This window comes from Glandiceps talaboti, chromosome 3, assembly GCF_964340395.1.
Source record: "Glandiceps talaboti chromosome 3, keGlaTala1.1, whole genome shotgun sequence".
Classification (NCBI taxonomy): Eukaryota; Metazoa; Hemichordata; class Enteropneusta; family Spengelidae; genus Glandiceps; species Glandiceps talaboti.
The window spans coordinates 23,232,863-23,250,536 of record NC_135551.1 but is presented as its reverse complement, the minus strand read 5'-3'; the positions used below and the strand labels follow the sequence as shown (position 1 = coordinate 23,250,536).

Genomic DNA, 17,674 nt, shown 5'->3' with positions numbered 1-17,674 from the left:
AGAAAATGTATCGCACAGAGTTCTTATATATTGCTAATTCAGATTATTTTGTTCTGCTTTCCTATATTTAGTCGCACAGGATTTCTAACACTCAACTTTATCATATAGGGACATGTACAGTCGATACAGAATGTTGATCATGCCCGATGTTTGAGGGCGCCCCGTCACGGGGCACATAACAGACTAGTAATCAAATTGATGTTATCTATCGACTAATCTGGTTCTTTGTAGGATATACATTGCCTGCACTTACAGTAGTGTTGGCTTTTAAATTAGCTAACTCAAAGGTTAATCCCAAAACGTCAGCTATCTATCGGAAATGTTTATCTATAGGACTATTTCTTGTATACACATTATAATATTCTTTTTAACATATGTGCATATTTATTACGATAATTTGTGTCTGTTTGATTCAGAATTCGATCCTCCAGTAATTAGAGGTTGTCCGACTGATATAAACCAAGCTACCGACCCCACTTCCCCCACTGCTACTGTGACATGGACTGAACCAAGTGCGACTGATAGCCAGAATCCACCCGTTGCTATGACAACAACCCATGTCTCAGGTTCGCCCTTTGCTATTGGTCCAACGAATGTGACATATACATTTACTGATGCTGTTTCTAATGCTGCCATGTGTCAGTTTGCTGTTACGATAACAGGTCTGTTTCCTAGATATAATATTTATCCGTAAAATCTTAGACTGTGTGTATACATTTTAATATTTTCAGTGGGTTTTTTGGCATCACCCCTCTGGCGTGCCCAACCTTCGAAGTGTACCGTATGATCACTCGTCTAGAAAACGAGACTAGATATACTGAGCGTAATTGGAACCACACAATTTTTGTTCTTAGGCCTCATGAGTTAACCATAGCAACATTATATTGTTTTACATACAAGTGACTGTTTTATGTTTATCAGCTGAATATCTGTATATCCCATAAAATAACTCATTCATGGTAACTAGTTTGTAAAGGATCCTTTTATGTTTTAGAGAGCAGCTTTCGATGTCTAAAGTTGAAAATGAGCGATATCCAGATAATATCAGCATTCGCATAATTTTGGCCTAGTGTTGTTTGTATGTATACGTATCCATATAGTTCATATGTTAATATCATCAACAGATGAAGAGAACCCTGTATTCCTGAACTGCAGTAGTAATATGACAGTAAACACATCACTCAGTTCCAGCAATACCACGGTGTCCTGGCAACCACCTGTTGCTTCTGACAACTCCGGCCACGTAAATCTGACAGCAAGCCATCAAGTGGGGGCGCTCTTTACGATCGGTCTGACAACGGTGACGTATACAGCCTCCGATCCAGCAGGCAATGAAGTTCAATGCAGTTTTATCATCACTGTGAAAGGTAAACTTTAATAGTATCATTTGTCGTTAATCACTGTCCTTTTTACGGCAACACTACCCCATAGTGGAAATAAGACTTCCATGTTATCAAAGCGCAGGAGTTCTTGGTGTTTTTATACATGTGTACATACATTCTTTGATGAACAAGACAGGCAGACAGACAGGCAGACAGACAGACAGACAGACAGACAGACAGACAGACAGACAGACACACACACACACACACAAAAAAAAACAAGCACACATACAGACGGACAGACAGACAAACAGACAGACAGTCGGATGGACAGACAGACAGACAGACAGACAGACAGACAGACAGACAGACAGACAATAAGTCTTCCATGTTATCAAGCGCAGGAGTTGTTGGTAGTTTTATACATGTTTACAAACATTCTTTGATGAACAAGACAGGCAGACAGACAGGCAGACAGACAGACAGACAGACAGACACACAAAAAAAACAAGCATACATACAGACGGACAGACAGACAGACAGACAAACAAACAAACAAACAGACAGACAGACAGTCGGATGGACAGACAGACAGACAGACAGACAGACAGACAGACAGACAGACAGACAGACAGACAGACAGACAGACAGACTGATTGACAGACAGAAACAAACACATATGCTCCCTATTACATTTCGGGGCTCTGGCTCAAAATAATGTTTAGATGTTTAGTATTGACCCATGTAAAGTGAAGATGAAGGTTAGAAAGAAATCACTGTCGGCGACAAATTCTAAGAAATGTATTTTACAGAATCAACACGAATATGAATACGACTACGACTACGAATACGAATACACGTAAGGAATACGAGTACACAGTAATTTTGGACAGAAAATGTATCGCACAGAGTTCTTATATATTGCTAATTCAGATTATTTTGTTCTGCTTTCCTATATTTAGTCGCACAGGATTTCTAACACTCAACTTTATCATATAGGGACATGTACAGTCGATACAGAATGTTGATCATGTCCGATGTTTGAGGGCGCCCCGTTACGGGGCACATAACAGACTAGTAATCAAATTGATGTTTTCTATCGACTAATCTGGTTCTTTGTAGGATATACATTGCCTACACTTACAGTAGTGTTGGATTTTAAATTAGCTCACTCAAAGGTTAATCCCGAAACGTCAGCTATCTATCGGAAATATTTATCTATAGGACTATTTCTTGTATACACATTATATTATTCTTTTTAACATATGTGCATATTTAGTACCATAATCAACAAATTTGTGTCTGTTTGATTCAGAATTCGATCCTCCAGTAATTAGCGGTTGTCCGACTGATATAAACCAAGCTACCGACCCCACTTCCCCCACTGCTACTGTGACATGGACTGAACCAAGTGCGACTGATAGCCAGAATCCACCCGTTGCTATGACAACAACCCATGTCTCAAGTTCGACCTTTGCTATTGGTCCAACGATTGTGACATATACATTTACTGATGCTGTTTCTAATTCTGCCATGTGTCAGTTTGCTGTTACGATAACAGGTCTGTTTCCTATATGTAATATTTATCCGTAAAATCTTAGACTGTGTGTAAACATTTTAATATTTTCAGTGGGTCTTTGACATCACCCCTCTGGCGTGCCCACCGTTCGAAGTGTGCCGTATGATCACTCGTCTAGCAAACGAGACTAGATATACTAAGCGTAATTGGAACCACACAATTTTTGTTCTTAGGCCTCATGAGTTAACCATAGCAACATTATATTGTTTTACATACAAGTGACTGTTTTATGTTTATCAGCTGAATATCTGTATATCCCATAAAATAACTCATTCATGGTAACTAGTTTGTAAAGGACCCTTTTATGTTTTAGAGAGCAGCTTTCGATGTCTAAAGTTGAAAATGAGCGATATCCAGATAATATCAGCATTCTCATAATTTTCGCCTAGTGTGGTTTGTAGGTTTACGTATCCATATAGTTCATATGTTAATATCATCAACAGACGAGGAGAAACCTGTATTCCTGAACTGCAGTAGTAATATGACAGTAAACACATCACTCAGTTCCGGCAAAACCACGGTGTCCTGGCAACCACCTGTTGCTTCTGACAACTCCGGCCACGTAAATCTGACAGCAAGCCATCAAGTGGGGGCGCTCTTTACGATCGGTCTGACAACGGTGACGTATACAGCCTCCGATCCTACAGGCAATGAAGTTCAATGCAGTTTTACCATCACTGTGAAAGGTAAACTTTAATAGTATCATTTGTCGTTAATCACTGTCCTTTTTACGGCAACACTACCCCCATAGTGAAAATAAGTCTTCCATGTTATCAAAGCGCAGGAGTTGTTGGTGGTTTTATACATGTTTACATACATTCTTTGATGAACGAGACAGGCAGACAGACAGACAGGCAGACAGACAGACAGACAGACAGACAGACAGACACACACACACAAAAAAAACCCCAAAAACAAGCATACATATAGACGGACAGACAGACAGACAGACAGACAGAAAGACAGACAGACAGACAGACAGACAGACAGACAGACAGACAGACAGACAGACAGACAGACAGACAGACAGAAACAAACACATATGCTCCCTATTACATTTCGGGGATCTGGCTCAAAATAATGTTTAGATGTTTAGTATTGACCGATGTAAAGTGAAGATGCAGGCTAGAAAGAAATCACTGTCGGCGACAAATTCTAAGAAATGTATTTCACAGCATCAACACGAATACGAATACGAATACGAATACGAATACGAATACGAATACGGATATATCAAAAACATTGTACACAGTAATTATGGACAGAAAATGTATCGCACAGAGTTCTTATATATTGCTAATTAAGATTATTTTGTCCTGCTTTCCTATATTTAGTCGCACAGGATTTCTAACACTCAACTTTATCATATAGGGACATGTACAGTCGATACAGAATATTGATCATGCCCGACGTTTGAGGGCGCCCCGTTACGGGGCACATATAAACAGACTAGTAATCAAATTGATGTTATCTATCGACTAATCTGGTTCTTTGTAGGATATACATTGCCTGCACTTACAGTAGTGTTGGCTTTTAAATTAGCTAATTCAAAGGTTAATCCCAAAACGTCAGCTATCTATCGGAAATATTTATCTATAGGACTATTTCTTGTATACACATTATAATATTCTTTTTCACATATGTGCATATTAATAAGAATAATCAACAAATTTGTGTCTGTTTGATTCAGAATTCGATCCTCCAGTAATTAGCGGTTGTCCGACTGATATAAACCAAGCTACCGACCCCACTTCCCCCACTGCTACTGTGACATGGACTGAACCAAGTGCGACTGATAGCCAGAATCCACCCGTTGCTATGACAACAACCCAAGTCTCAGGTTCGACCTTTGCTATTGGTCCAACGAATGTGACATATACATTTACTGATGCTGTTTCTAATTCTGCCATGTGTCAGTTTGCTGTTACGATAACAGGTCTGTTTCCTAGATGTAATATTTATCCGTAAAATCTTAGACAGTGTGTACACATTTTAATATTTTCAGTGGGTTTTTGGCATCACCCCTCTGGCGTGCCCACCCTTCGAAGTGTGCCGTATGATCACTCGTCTAGCAAACTAGACTAGATATACTGAGCGTAATTGGAACCACACAATTTTTGTTCTTAGGCCTCATGAGTTAACCATAGCAACATTATATTGTTTTACATACAAGTGACTGTTTTATGTTTATCAGCTGAATATCTGTATATCCCATCAAATAACTCATTCATGGTAACTAGTTTGTAAAGGATCCTTTTATGTTTTAGAGAGCAGCTTTCGATGTCTAAAGTTGAAAATGAGCGATATCCAGATAATATCAGCATTCGCATAATGTTCGGCTAGTGTGGTTTGTAGGTATACGTATCCATATACAAATGTAGTTCATATTTTAATATCATCAACAGACGAGGAGAAACCTGTATTCCTGAACTGCAGTAGTAATATGACAGTAAACACACCACTCAGTTCCGGCAATACCACGGTGTCCTGGCAACCACCTGTTGCTTCTGACAACTCCGGCCACGTAAATCTGACAGCAAGCCATCAAGTGGGGGCGCTCTTTACCATCGGTCTGACAACGGTGACGTATACAGCCTCCGATCCAGCAGGCAATGAAGTTCAATGCAGTTTTACCATCACTGTGAAAGGTAAACTTTAATAGTATCATTTGTCGTTAATCACTGTCCTTTTTACGGCAACACTACCCCATAGTGGAAATAAGTCTTCCATGTTATCAAAGCACAGGAGTTGTTGGTGGTTTTATACATGTTTACATACATTCTTTGATGAACGAGACAGGCAGACAGACAGACAGACAGACAGATAGACAGACAGACAGACAGACAGACAGACAGACAGACAGACAGACAGACAGACAGATAGACAGAATGACAGACAGAAACAAACACATATGCTCCCTATTACATTTTGGGGCTCTGGCTAGAAATAATGTTTAGATGTTTAGTATTGACCCATGTAAAGTGAAGATGCAGGCTAGAAAGAAATCACTGTTGGCGACAAATTCTAAGAAATGTATTTTACAGCACGAATACGAATACGAATACGAATACGAATACGAATACGAATACGAATACGAATACGAATACGAATATATCTAAAACATTGTACAGTAATTATGGATAGAAAATGTATCGCACAGAGTTCTTATATTTTGCTAATTCAGATTATATTGTTCTGCTTTCCAATATTTAGTCGCACAGGATTTCTAACACTCAACTTTATCATATAGGGACATGTACAGTCGATACAGAATGTATAGAGGGCGTGTGTCAAAATCAAGAGTGCGTCATTTCAGAACATTCAAACCAGTGTCACAGTGATGGTAAGTGTCTTTCAACTCTTGTTGAATCTATTGTAGAAACTGTAGTCGTCTAATGAACAACCTATACGTCTGCTGGATATAATATTTCAAGATTTCAAGATGTTACCTGTTCAAGGAGATTATGAAAAATCAACAGTGCACATGACAGCATTCTCTCAAACCAGAGCCATTATTTCTTCCGCAACACTGCAGAAATAACAAACCTCTTGGTGGTACGTCTTGCACGGCTTATTATGATGAGGGTGTGGTTTATGACGATGACAAGACAGAAGATAATTCAAAAGTTAACGTGTACTTGAACTAAAAATGAGAAATAAGACAATACGGTAAACGGTGAACTCGAACGTTTTGCTCCTTAAAACGACTGTTGTAAGTTTGACGAAAGAGCATTTATTCCTCCGCCAATTTTGCTTTTTGCTTCTTAGGTACGGTTTGGAAACATTCTTTACGGTCATCTTTGTGGTAGTCTTCTGTCGACATTTATCTCTCGCTTTTTCAGCTTTAACCGATTTTTTTTGCGTCCGAATCTCATATATAAAGAACGATAAATAGCACATCTATACTATATTACAAGCTACCATAGAGGAATCCACTTGAGTACAAGGAAGATATAGGACTTAACTAACAGGCGTCATGGCCCCTACTCAAGCTCTGGCCCAAAACTACAGCTAAACAGCGCCCCCATTGGCCAAATCAAACAATCTTTTGTCTTTCTCAGTGATACCCGGATTTACGGTGATTTACTAACAACTTCTTATATTGTATCAACAGGAACAAATCTACGCGTAAATAGAACACAAACCTACCGTACAGCAACCTTCTCTTCTAGTCCTAACGGACATATGTTTGGTCCAGAAACTGAAGAAATTTTGATTTCGAAGACAGTGGTCAAAGGAAAAATCCAATGTGCTCACAAGTGTCTTAAGGAGCCTTTGTGTCAAAGCTTCAATTTTGACAATAATGACAGGAAGTGTGCTCTATTAAATCACCGCTATGAACTCTGGGAGCTCTCAAATATGGTGGGAGTAGAATATTTCAGACTTTCTGAAGGATGTCCCTGAGAAGAAGTGTAAGATCAAATACGATGATGGTGAGCGCGCTCTCTCTACTCTTATGGAAAGGTTGACTACTTCAACTACGTTCAGCATCTATGGTTGATAAAATGTTACTGAGAATACCAGGACACGGCTATTTATAAAAGCTTCTACCCTACTTTCTCAGTACCCTTCAAGTTTATATCAATGTACTAATGTTCTTGCTCAGCGCCAGGAAAACATTACTCCGCATATGTTTTTGGCGCTGTAAAAATTGATTGATTTGTTTGTTTGTTGGTTGGTTGGTTGGTTGATTGTTTGGTAGTTCGTTGATCGTATGACAGACAGACAGACAGACAGCCAGACAGCCAGACAGACAGACAGACAGACATACAGACAAACGGACGGACTTACAGAAACTTAACCACGTTAGGAACATGCCATTGACTATCATTCACCAGTATATTGTGCTACATGAAAATATAATAGTTGTTGTAGCCTACGTCATGCACATTAACCTTCTCATTAGTACTTGCATTTAATTATTTACTTACTTATTTATGTGTTTGTTTGTTTGTTTGTTTGTTTGTTTGTTATTTATTTATTTATTTATTTATTTATTATTTATATCACTGAGGAAATTTCCAGTCATTGAGGTTAAATTTAGAACGATCTTGGTCAGAAACTGTGCATCATAATAAGCCTAATCTAAGAACCTACATATATTTCAAAACCAGCTGCGGCGCGTTTGAACCTTACGAACTTATCACGTAGTCAACGATCTTTCATGGCTCAGTTCAGGTCATGTGTATTACCTCTACGTATAGAGACTGGACGTTAAAGAGGTGAACCAATATCTGAAAGAAAATGAAAGTACTTGGTATCATGAAAAGTGAGAAAATATGACAATGTTTATTGAGAAAGCATTTTTAAAGAGAAAGGACAACTTTTACATTTGCAGTTAGCTTCTGTTTTTGCCTTGTATATAATACTTTCCTCACTGTAATAAGTTCCTCACCCTATTCTAGTTACGTTTTATTCACTAAGGTGACATATAAGCCCATTTGACTGGGAGGTTGTGTATTGTAACTCTTTTTGCAGATTTGTCATACTTTACCACATGTCACTATAATAAACTATTCTACTACTACTACTACTATTACTACTACTACTATTACTACTACTACTACTACTATTACTACTACTACTACTACTACTACTACTACTACTACTACTACTACTACTACTATGTATAGTACTACTATGTATGCTGTGTATACTACCACTATGTATACAGAAGTGTGTCTTGCGTTTGTATGATTGCCACGTCGACCACAAAGTCTCGAGCATGTGATGTTAGCATTAATTTCTTCGGATAGATAGGTGTTCCATGAAGTAAACCATTACCTTCTGTAAATCTCAAACTGTTTTTCTCGATTGCTATTGAATGCCCAGTGTCGCCCATCGTCGGTGCGCCTGTCCTTTTGGGATATCATGTTTACAAATAAGAATTTGATACCAAAATGCACCATGTGTAGTCAAAACGCACCAGACTCTTGTACCAATTTTGCTTCTCTTTCTGTCCCTTTTGCTTCGATTGTTTAGTAAAAATTCCATTGTGGGGACATGTGGACACCTGACGTGCACATGTAACGGAACGACTGTTGCGAGTCATTGAGCTTTCAGCCCGGGACTCGAAAAAGTTTCTGCATAATAGCCCCTGAGGTAATTTACGTCAACTAGGGCTTAAATAATTAAGGCCAGGAAATAACTTGTGTGCACTATGTAAGATTCAGTTACAGCTAAAATGATGTAGGCTTGGTGTTTCACTCATGTAACATGGTATTTAATTAATACACACAGTCACTCAGACAACTTCTAATGCCAAATAAACAATTACATATAGGTGCCGTGCACAGTGGGGATTAACATTTTTTTTTTAATTGGAAAATTGACAGAAACAGGAAGCCCAATTACAAGACCGGTTTTAAACGGGATTGGAAAGAAGACAAACGTTTTGTCCATTAACATTTTATAATTAAGAATAAAGATATCAAAATAACCTTCCATATCGAGAAGCAAAACAATTGATGGTAACAAGTTATTTTTTTAAATGATATATATCGCCTTTAATTTTCTCAACGGTGTATTCAAGGGGCTCTGGATGTTACGATTGTCTTCCAACATTATAGTGTCTATGACATTTGTTTTTGCAAAAGTGTCTAGAGATGGTAATTGTAAAAAGTAGAAATTGTAATTTTTTATCAGTATGCATTGAAATGATAAACAGTATATGTATTGTTGGGGAATATTGTTTTTTTATGTATTGATATACAATAATATATAAGGTTGACCTAGTTTTACTGACAAAGGAATTATTTTAATCTGACAAGTTCGAACAAGAACTTGCAAACCCGCCATGTTGAAAGTTGCATCATGGGAAATGTGATAATAAATACTAATCAATTAGTATTGTAAACAATGTTGATACATTGTTTGTAACCACAAATAATCAGTTCATAGTTTCCCTGACAATTGTGGGAGGTTAATTTTACCAGTAGCTCCAGATTAGGTATTACCATAACCACAGATAATCCCATAGTCCTTTGCGTCTGAGCATGCTCAGTCTGGATTACAAGTTCCCTATTGTTGGCTGTGATTACGTAATGGCGTAGACTCGCGTAATCGCGATGCATTGTTAATATATTTGGGCCATACAATCACCCGTTCTTCATTGAAAACAGTGTGGCGCTCGCAGTAAATGGTATTGACCGTGGTCTTGAATTGAACTATTTTTTTTAGTTGAATGCCCAAAACACAGTTTAAAATTTGTGCTCCTCATAACCAAACTTGAAATCAAATTTGCATACCATAGTCTAAATTAAATTTGCATACCATAGTCTAAATTAAATGTGCATACCATAGTCTAAATTAAATGTGCATACCATAGTCTAAATGAAATGTGCATACCATAGTCTAAATCAAATTTGCATACCATAGTCTAAATTAAATGTGCATACCATAGTCTTATCTAGCTGCAATAAGTGTAGCTTTGTTTTTATTTGCAATACTTTTTTATTCTTTTTTTATATTTTATTTTGTGTGACTCGATATTTTTCGTTTTACTTTTTATTTTCTTACGGGATTTGCAAAGGAGAGCGGAGGACCCAGAGTGACGAAGCGAAACCGTCCACTACAGTTACTGCAGTTGTCTTATCTTGCAGCAAGCCCTCGGACTGTGCTTCGAAATGTTGCCGAAACAAAAAAATGTTATTGTTAACCACTCCCCATCTGTACTTTTTCACTCCGATAATAAAAACAAAACTACAAAGACATCACCATAATATATTTATTATCTGTACCGTATACACAACATAGGGTTATAATTTTTAAAAATTATAGATAGTTTTACAGAAAATGGTCAGTTCATCTGATGGGCAATAACACCGGCCAGTCTCAGTATATATGTATTTACATACAAACTTTCGTGCACATGTAGGCAGCTAATACATGCATATGTCTGGGTTCATGAACATACACCAACATTGTTACATCGTCGTAAATCACACCCTCTTTTACGGCACCGTCCAAGACGCATCGTCAAGAGGCCGTGGTTGTTATTTCGCCATGTCACATGTCGCAGAAGAAATAACAGCTATGGTTTGCGGACATTTTACGTTACGTATACTACATTACGTCATTGAATATTGCATATATTATGCCTGGATGTCAGTTTCGATAGCAAGGGTTGGTTATAAATTGAGTAGTTCTACATTATACTACATTTTAATGTGCCAGAATTAAGGACAATATGATCACAGTTCAGTACTTTACATATTTCAGTGACCTCGACTAATCCATGGACACCCCACGGACACCTCTCACCATCCCCCCGATGAAACTGATCGGCCCCTTAACGCTCTTATCAAAGTATTCTATTTTGAAAGGTAAGATTACGTAATGTTGGATTGTTCAACCTGACACGCATGTGAGGTTTATAATAAATTAAAAGTACAAATACTGCGGTCATGTCCTTGCGCAGTCTCAGTGACCTTCACAAATATACTGGATTTTAGTAACTTGGTCACCTTTACTGGAAGGTAGGTAGGCCTAACTTTCACTTTCTCGATCCGGTATAGTAGCCAATAACCTTACTATCGAAATCCGAGGAAACTAGCGCATATGGCGACGCTTGGAATACGAGCACCAAACCATATGGTGGTATAGAATCATTGAATGTCAGAAAGGTTGTGTTACACAGCATATGTATTTCTATTACTTAGATATATGTCTTATGTTCATTGTAGTGTGTACCTTTTCTATAAAATTGTGTGCTTAGTAACAGTCAGTCTAGATATTGGCATGTTGTATTGTACGGCCTCCTGTTATCAGATACCACAGTTGGCGTTGATTGTTTGCTTGAATTGAACTTTCCAAAGTGTATATTGGGTCTTATCAATTGAGTTTATCTTGAAAATCACAGTTACGTTGTATCTCACCTCACTGGTCATGTGAACTTCATTGTAGCATGTATATTTACATTACACACTTTTATTATTCCACAGTACCACAGACTGCACTATATCATTATCCTACCTCGTCACAAGTTTTGTGACAAAATCTTCTTCCCTATTTTGGACTTTGCATGACATTTTCTGTTCCGTAATTCTCCAACTTGTTATCGAAATGAAGATAGCTGTGTTTGGTGCCACTGGAAGGACTGGTCAGCCACTAGTTAAGCAACTACTCAATGCTGGACACCAAGTTGTTGCAATCACCAGGAACAAGTCAAAGATGACAACTCAACACGACAATCTTCAGGTGGGGGTCTATAATTATCTAAGCATTTTGGCATACTTATTCATCCAAGTACTTCTTTAACACTAAACCTAGATGCAAACAGTCATTCTCTTCGATCTGATATTCGCACAGTATCATAGTTGAACATATATTCACATACAATTCATATCAGACACAATCAACAATAATACGTTAAAAACATGAGCAGGTATATAACATATATACCTTTTTATACACCACACACACACATACACATACACATACACACACATGCACACACGTACGTACGTACTGGCGTACGTACGTACGTACACGCATACACATACGTACACACGCACGCAGGCAGGCACGCACACGCAAACAGAGATATATATATATGTGTGTGTGTGTGAGTATGCAATATATGTATATATATATATACTCATGTTTATGAACGAATTCGGGGGAGGTGGGTTTGAGTCTTGCACCTGCCGCTTTCCTCTCCATGATTCCATAGTGTTTTCATGTCAATGCTTGTTTTGTTGTGCCAATTGTCTAGAGAAGCAGTAAACATCAATTTATTTAGACTATAAATTTGAATAAATTAATTGTTTGTTTGTTTGTTTGTTTGTTAAGTTGAATTCACTGTGGTGTGAGACTTTGCTGAAAAATGTAGTTAGGGGTAAAGTGTATCGTTGGTTTGGTTTCATGTCTGATTGCTATACATTTTCATTGAAAGTCACCGTCACATCATTATCATCCCATGGTGGTTTTTTTTTTCTAGTTTCCTCTATATCTCTACGGTCATGCCATATCAATTGCATTTTAGATACTGCATTGTCATTCAATAAGATATAAAATGACGAATATTTCACATGAATTTGTGTTTTACTAAGGTTGCCGAAGCAGACATATTCTCCGATGAGTCGTTACTTCCACACATCGTTGCTTCGGATGCAGTGATGTCATGTCTCGGAGGCAATACTTTAGGGAAAACCAGTCTGTATTCGGACTCTATGAAAGCCATCGTGTCAGCAATGAGAAAAGCCAATATAAAACGTCTTGTATGTATCACATCATGGTGTACAACGTGTGAGTATTAAGTTTCAATCGAAGTATTATAGTATACGGCTAAGGCGATGAAAGATATATACAGTATCATGCATATTTGTGAATTCCCAGCCCCGACTTCACACCAACAATTAATATTATATTCATCATTATCTATACAGCCCATGAGTGATTGATAGTGTGAGAAATGGTGGTATTTACCCAAATCTTCTTCAAAACAGACCCATTATTGGGAATTTTCGGGTAAAATTACCCAGTCAATTACTTTGTTCTGATGCTATTAAGGTACTACTATGTCTCTTCTAAAGCATGAAGACGTTTTCCATATTATCAACCCCATAATTTGGGAATTTTAAGACGAAAAATCGATCCATGTCTAGGGATTCCATCAAAAAGCGACGCAGGCGTTACTTCCCATTTACATTCTATGGGAGTATGCTTCCCCCCCCCCCCCACTTTGTGCAACCAGTTAGAAAATCATGAAGAATCCGCACATTCTACACTTAAAGATCGCAATTTCTTGCCAAATTTTGTCAATATTTAAACCTACTTCTAACTAGATGACAATGAGTTGTTTTGACTCTGATTAGGTTCTAATTTTAACCTGACATAAGAAAAAGCAAATATGAACAGTTGAAATCATTTGTTCACAAAGGGGTCAATGTACAGATTAGTGATTACTAATACCTGCCAACTCTTAAAATAGATATGGTCCATGATAGCAAACAAATGTATGTCAAACTTTTATGTAAAGTTATCCAACTGATAACATGGCACATAATAACCTAGTTTCTTATCACTGTGCATGTGACATGTAGTCGAATAGATCTAGTCATGGTAAAGTTCCGGGTAAAGTGCCGATTGATTTGGTATATGGTGGGGATATTACTTAGAGTGTGTAGATGAGAAATTGTTCAAATGAAAATGGTGTTTAGAGAACTGTTTTAAAATAATACAAAATAAAACCATGGCCATATTTCGCTACAGACAATAAGGAAGATCCAGGTCCTTGGTTTACTGAGTGGATCTTAAAACCTCTTGTGCTCCGTAATGTCCTTGCTAACATGGAAATAATGGAGACATTTTTGATGAGTGAACAGTGTAATGATATCAACTACACCATCGTTAGACCACCTGGACTTACTGACACGTCTTCCACAGGTAGGTAGCATGAATGCTATGATATGTTAAGTTGCACACGGGTAACAACAAAAACATTCAAACTGCGGGTCACATCATTTGCCATAGACAGACAGACAGACAGACAGACAGACAGACAGACAGGCAAACAATCAGACACATATATACTCGCACACCCACATGTATGTACGCACGCACGCACGCGCGCTCGCTCGAAAGCACGCGCACACGCGCTCATGTACGTGCGTAAGTACATACATACATACATACATTGATCGAATAATGTTGGTTTTTGTATAGCGCTTTCCCGCTCAAAGCACAAGATTACAATTATTACCCCTGGCACGGATCTGTAGCGGCACAACAGCTATACTTCTTGAAATCCCTGCCTCTATAAGCATATATGATTAATGCATTCACATTGCAACCTCTATCCTACCAGGTCCCAATTCTACGGCTGGTTGGACTGTGGTACAATCGTGCTTCAAATCAAGGACTTTAGCCATTCAGAAACAAACGGCAGCGACAGGGCTCGAACAACCTGCAGATTCCAAGCCGGCCACTCTACCCATTCACAAATCTTGACTCCATACATACATACATACATACATACATACATACGTACATACATACATACATACATACATACATACATACATACATACATACATACATACATGCATGCATACATACATACATACATACATACATACATACATACATACATACATACATACGCTTAGATATGTATATTTATATATTACATACAGAAAATAATTAAACTAAACGAGTAACACAGAAACACACACAGACCACGGTTCTTCTTTTGAACTAACATTTATCAATAATTCAATATTCCAGGTCAAGAAATCATTAATGAAGTTCAACGACAGTTCACAGAGGGAGGACGGAAAAGGATGTCACGGGAAGACGTTGCAAAATTCATGTTATCTGTATTATCGACGGCACAATTCGATAGGGTTGGAGTGGCTATAGATTGTGTCTGATATGTTAGAATCAGTGTTTTGTTTTAGATTTAAAAAAAATAAAAATAAAAAGTGCATGTGATTCTGTTGGTGATGATACATGATAATCATCCAGCGTACGAAATTAACGCCGGTCCTTCGGCCCGAGACCAACAGATTTTCGTTCGGACCGACAGTTTTTCAGAATTACAACAACATATCGGTCCCTATGACCAGTTGAAATTTGGAGTAAATAAAAACATTTATTCAAAGATATATCCAATTTCACCTAGATGAATCTGATCTTGTGTTACCTATTTTACTCTCGACATCTCGTTCAAGCAACACAGAGCTAGCTTGCCATGTGTTGTTGTCAATGTTGATACATGTATCATGTCTACAAATGACGTAGCATACAGCATTTACTTTATGAAATTATGGTAGCAAACACATTATTGGCTGAATTTCTCGAATTATTTGTGTCTTGACTAATCAGAACGTCTTAGACATTCAGACACATTTTACGCATTCAGCGCATGCGTCTATTTTACAAAGTGTATGAAACTTTTAACGTGTTTGAGACAGTTCCGCGTTGTATTTCTAAAGTATGTGGCGATATTTAGAAGGCAACAATGAGCTTCCGAAGAAGAAGACGAAACAGACAATGTTTTTAAAGGCTGGTATTAAAGCTGGTAAATGTTAGCGGGTTTCCCGATCAATTTACCAGAGTTCCCCATGTGTGTGGCCATGACCAAAACAAACTGACAGAAAACATATAAACTACTCTGAAAATGGCGTAAGGCAGGTACACTTCGTAAGATATCTCCAGTACGATAGGTTTTTTTTGTAAAAACAGTAAAAGAAATGCGTAGTCTGATTGCTTTCAATTTGATGCATAGGATAATGTATGTCCTGTTATGTTGTAATCAACGTATAAACTTAGAAATGCATCATGCCAAACATGGATTATGTGATTATGTGATTCAGAATTTAGTGAATCGTACAGAGAATAAGGAGAGGACAGTGAGCTCTTAGAGATTGCAGATAATGTAGATTTATTGATTCATTCATTCATCCATATTATCTACAATCTATGGATCTGTATTTCTATGATGGAATGAATACATTCAGTGTCAACCACTATAGTCTATAGGAACAGATTAATCGGGAATGAATATTCAAAGTCTCTGGGTTCATAGTTACAAATGAAAATCTCTCCTCACAGTGTCAAAAATTACTTGGTTGCGAATCCAAAATTTACTGCCAAGTTTACTTCCAAGTTGTATTTTTTGACTCTGTGAGTGGAAATTTTCAATTGTAAGAACAGATTGATGAAATAATAGTGGGTAGTAAACAATTTGTTGCACTCTCTTTTACTTTAGTATATCTAAAGATATGTTGTATCATATTAAAGTTCAAAATCCTTTAATCTGTAATTGGGGGTGTAGATACAGGTCGTGAATGAGAAATGCATTGAATATGGACCAGCAGTATTCCTTAAGGACCAGCAGTATTTGCTACATGTCGGTCCTTATGACCAGTAGTCATTTTCCCTCATGACGTCAAGCTCACTTCCACTAGTGGGGATTGTGGGAGAGGGCGTGGAGGGGGGGGGTCTCTCTTGGGTAATCATGTATATTTTAGGATGCAAATAAAGTTTTGATTTTGTTTGGACGTCCTTAGTTACTGGCCAGGTTTTTGTTGCATGAGACCCCGTTAGGCACGCTTTGGTACATGTGAATCGGACGACTGCTGTGGTTTATCATATACTATGTTGTTATGATATGCATGGATGCATGTATGGATGTAGATAAATAAAAGAACGTTACCATGATATTGACTTGGAACATGTAATACTTAATGTAGACATAAAATTACACATGTTAGGCCCAAAAAAGAAGAAGAATTGTTTCTGGTCAGGTCCGTTTGTCTAACGTGGTGCGACGACGCGATTGTTTTTATTCTCAACAAACCTGTTACTCAATCTACCATTTATGGCAGTTCTTGTTCTTTTTATTTAGTACTTTAGAGCAAGTGCATACGTGGGGCAGTTCTCATTTGCTTGTTCATGATTGACTCTGCAGTTGTCGTCTCTGAAGTATACGTAGGGAGGGTTATTTTTGTGTTTCTCTCCCAGATCTGCAGACTGCATGCATGGGCTGGACAAACAAGAAAACAAAGACCGACGCGAGGGTATTTAAGTGATGCGCGGGCTGACCAAAAAAAAAGATTTTTTTTTTACCTTATATATACTGATTACATTATTTGTCAGTATTGTGCTATTTAGACTGTAAGATATGTCGTATTGTACCACCCTTACATGCAAAGATCGGTTTTGCTCCAGTTGAACTACTTGATATGTATTTGGCGGGAACATTAGTTAGCTTTGATAGGTGACCGTAAATTAACCTAAAAAGGATATAAGGCCACAGTCATTTTAA

At 37.8% G+C, this 17,674-nt stretch overlaps 2 protein-coding genes across 2 annotated transcripts in view; both read left to right on the top strand.

Moving 5' to 3' along the window:
- LOC144433231 (hyalin-like) overlaps nt 1–7,305 on the top strand; it is a 31,267-nt gene extending 23,962 nt beyond the window's left edge. The window contains exons 14-20 of the mRNA XM_078121540.1: nt 417–662; nt 1,125–1,367; nt 2,638–2,883; nt 3,345–3,587; nt 4,592–4,837; nt 5,307–5,549; nt 7,016–7,305. Of these exons, the coding sequence (XP_077977666.1) occupies nt 417–662; nt 1,125–1,367; nt 2,638–2,883; nt 3,345–3,587; nt 4,592–4,837; nt 5,307–5,549; nt 7,016–7,305 (1,757 nt within the window). The remainder of the gene's footprint in view (nt 1–416; nt 663–1,124; nt 1,368–2,637; nt 2,884–3,344; nt 3,588–4,591; nt 4,838–5,306; nt 5,550–7,015) is intronic.
- A 4,659-nt stretch (nt 7,306–11,964) lies between these two features.
- Nucleotides 11,965–15,307, top strand: LOC144432961 (flavin reductase (NADPH)-like). The gene is made up of 4 exons (XM_078121275.1): nt 11,965–12,099; nt 12,954–13,149; nt 14,116–14,289; nt 15,130–15,307. Exons 1-4 carry the CDS (start codon nt 11,965–11,967, stop codon nt 15,273–15,275), a joined length of 651 nt encoding a protein of 216 aa, XP_077977401.1. The 3' UTR covers nt 15,276–15,307.
- The last annotated feature ends 2,367 nt before the right edge of the window (nt 15,308–17,674 follow it).

What these genes read in the sequence shown, in the direction of transcription:
- LOC144432961 (XM_078121275.1), top strand. Translation starts at nt 11,965, where the DNA reads ATGAAGATAGCTGTGTTTGGTGCCACTGGAAGGACTGGTCAGCCACTA. An exon ending in CACATCATGGTGTACAACGT is followed by an intron (nt 13,150 to 14,115) that starts GTGAGTATTAAG and finishes ATTTCGCTACAG; the next exon opens with ACAATAAGGAAGATCCAGGT. An exon ending in TACTGACACGTCTTCCACAG is followed by an intron (nt 14,290 to 15,129) that starts GTAGGTAGCATG and finishes TCAATATTCCAG; the next exon opens with GTCAAGAAATCATTAATGAA.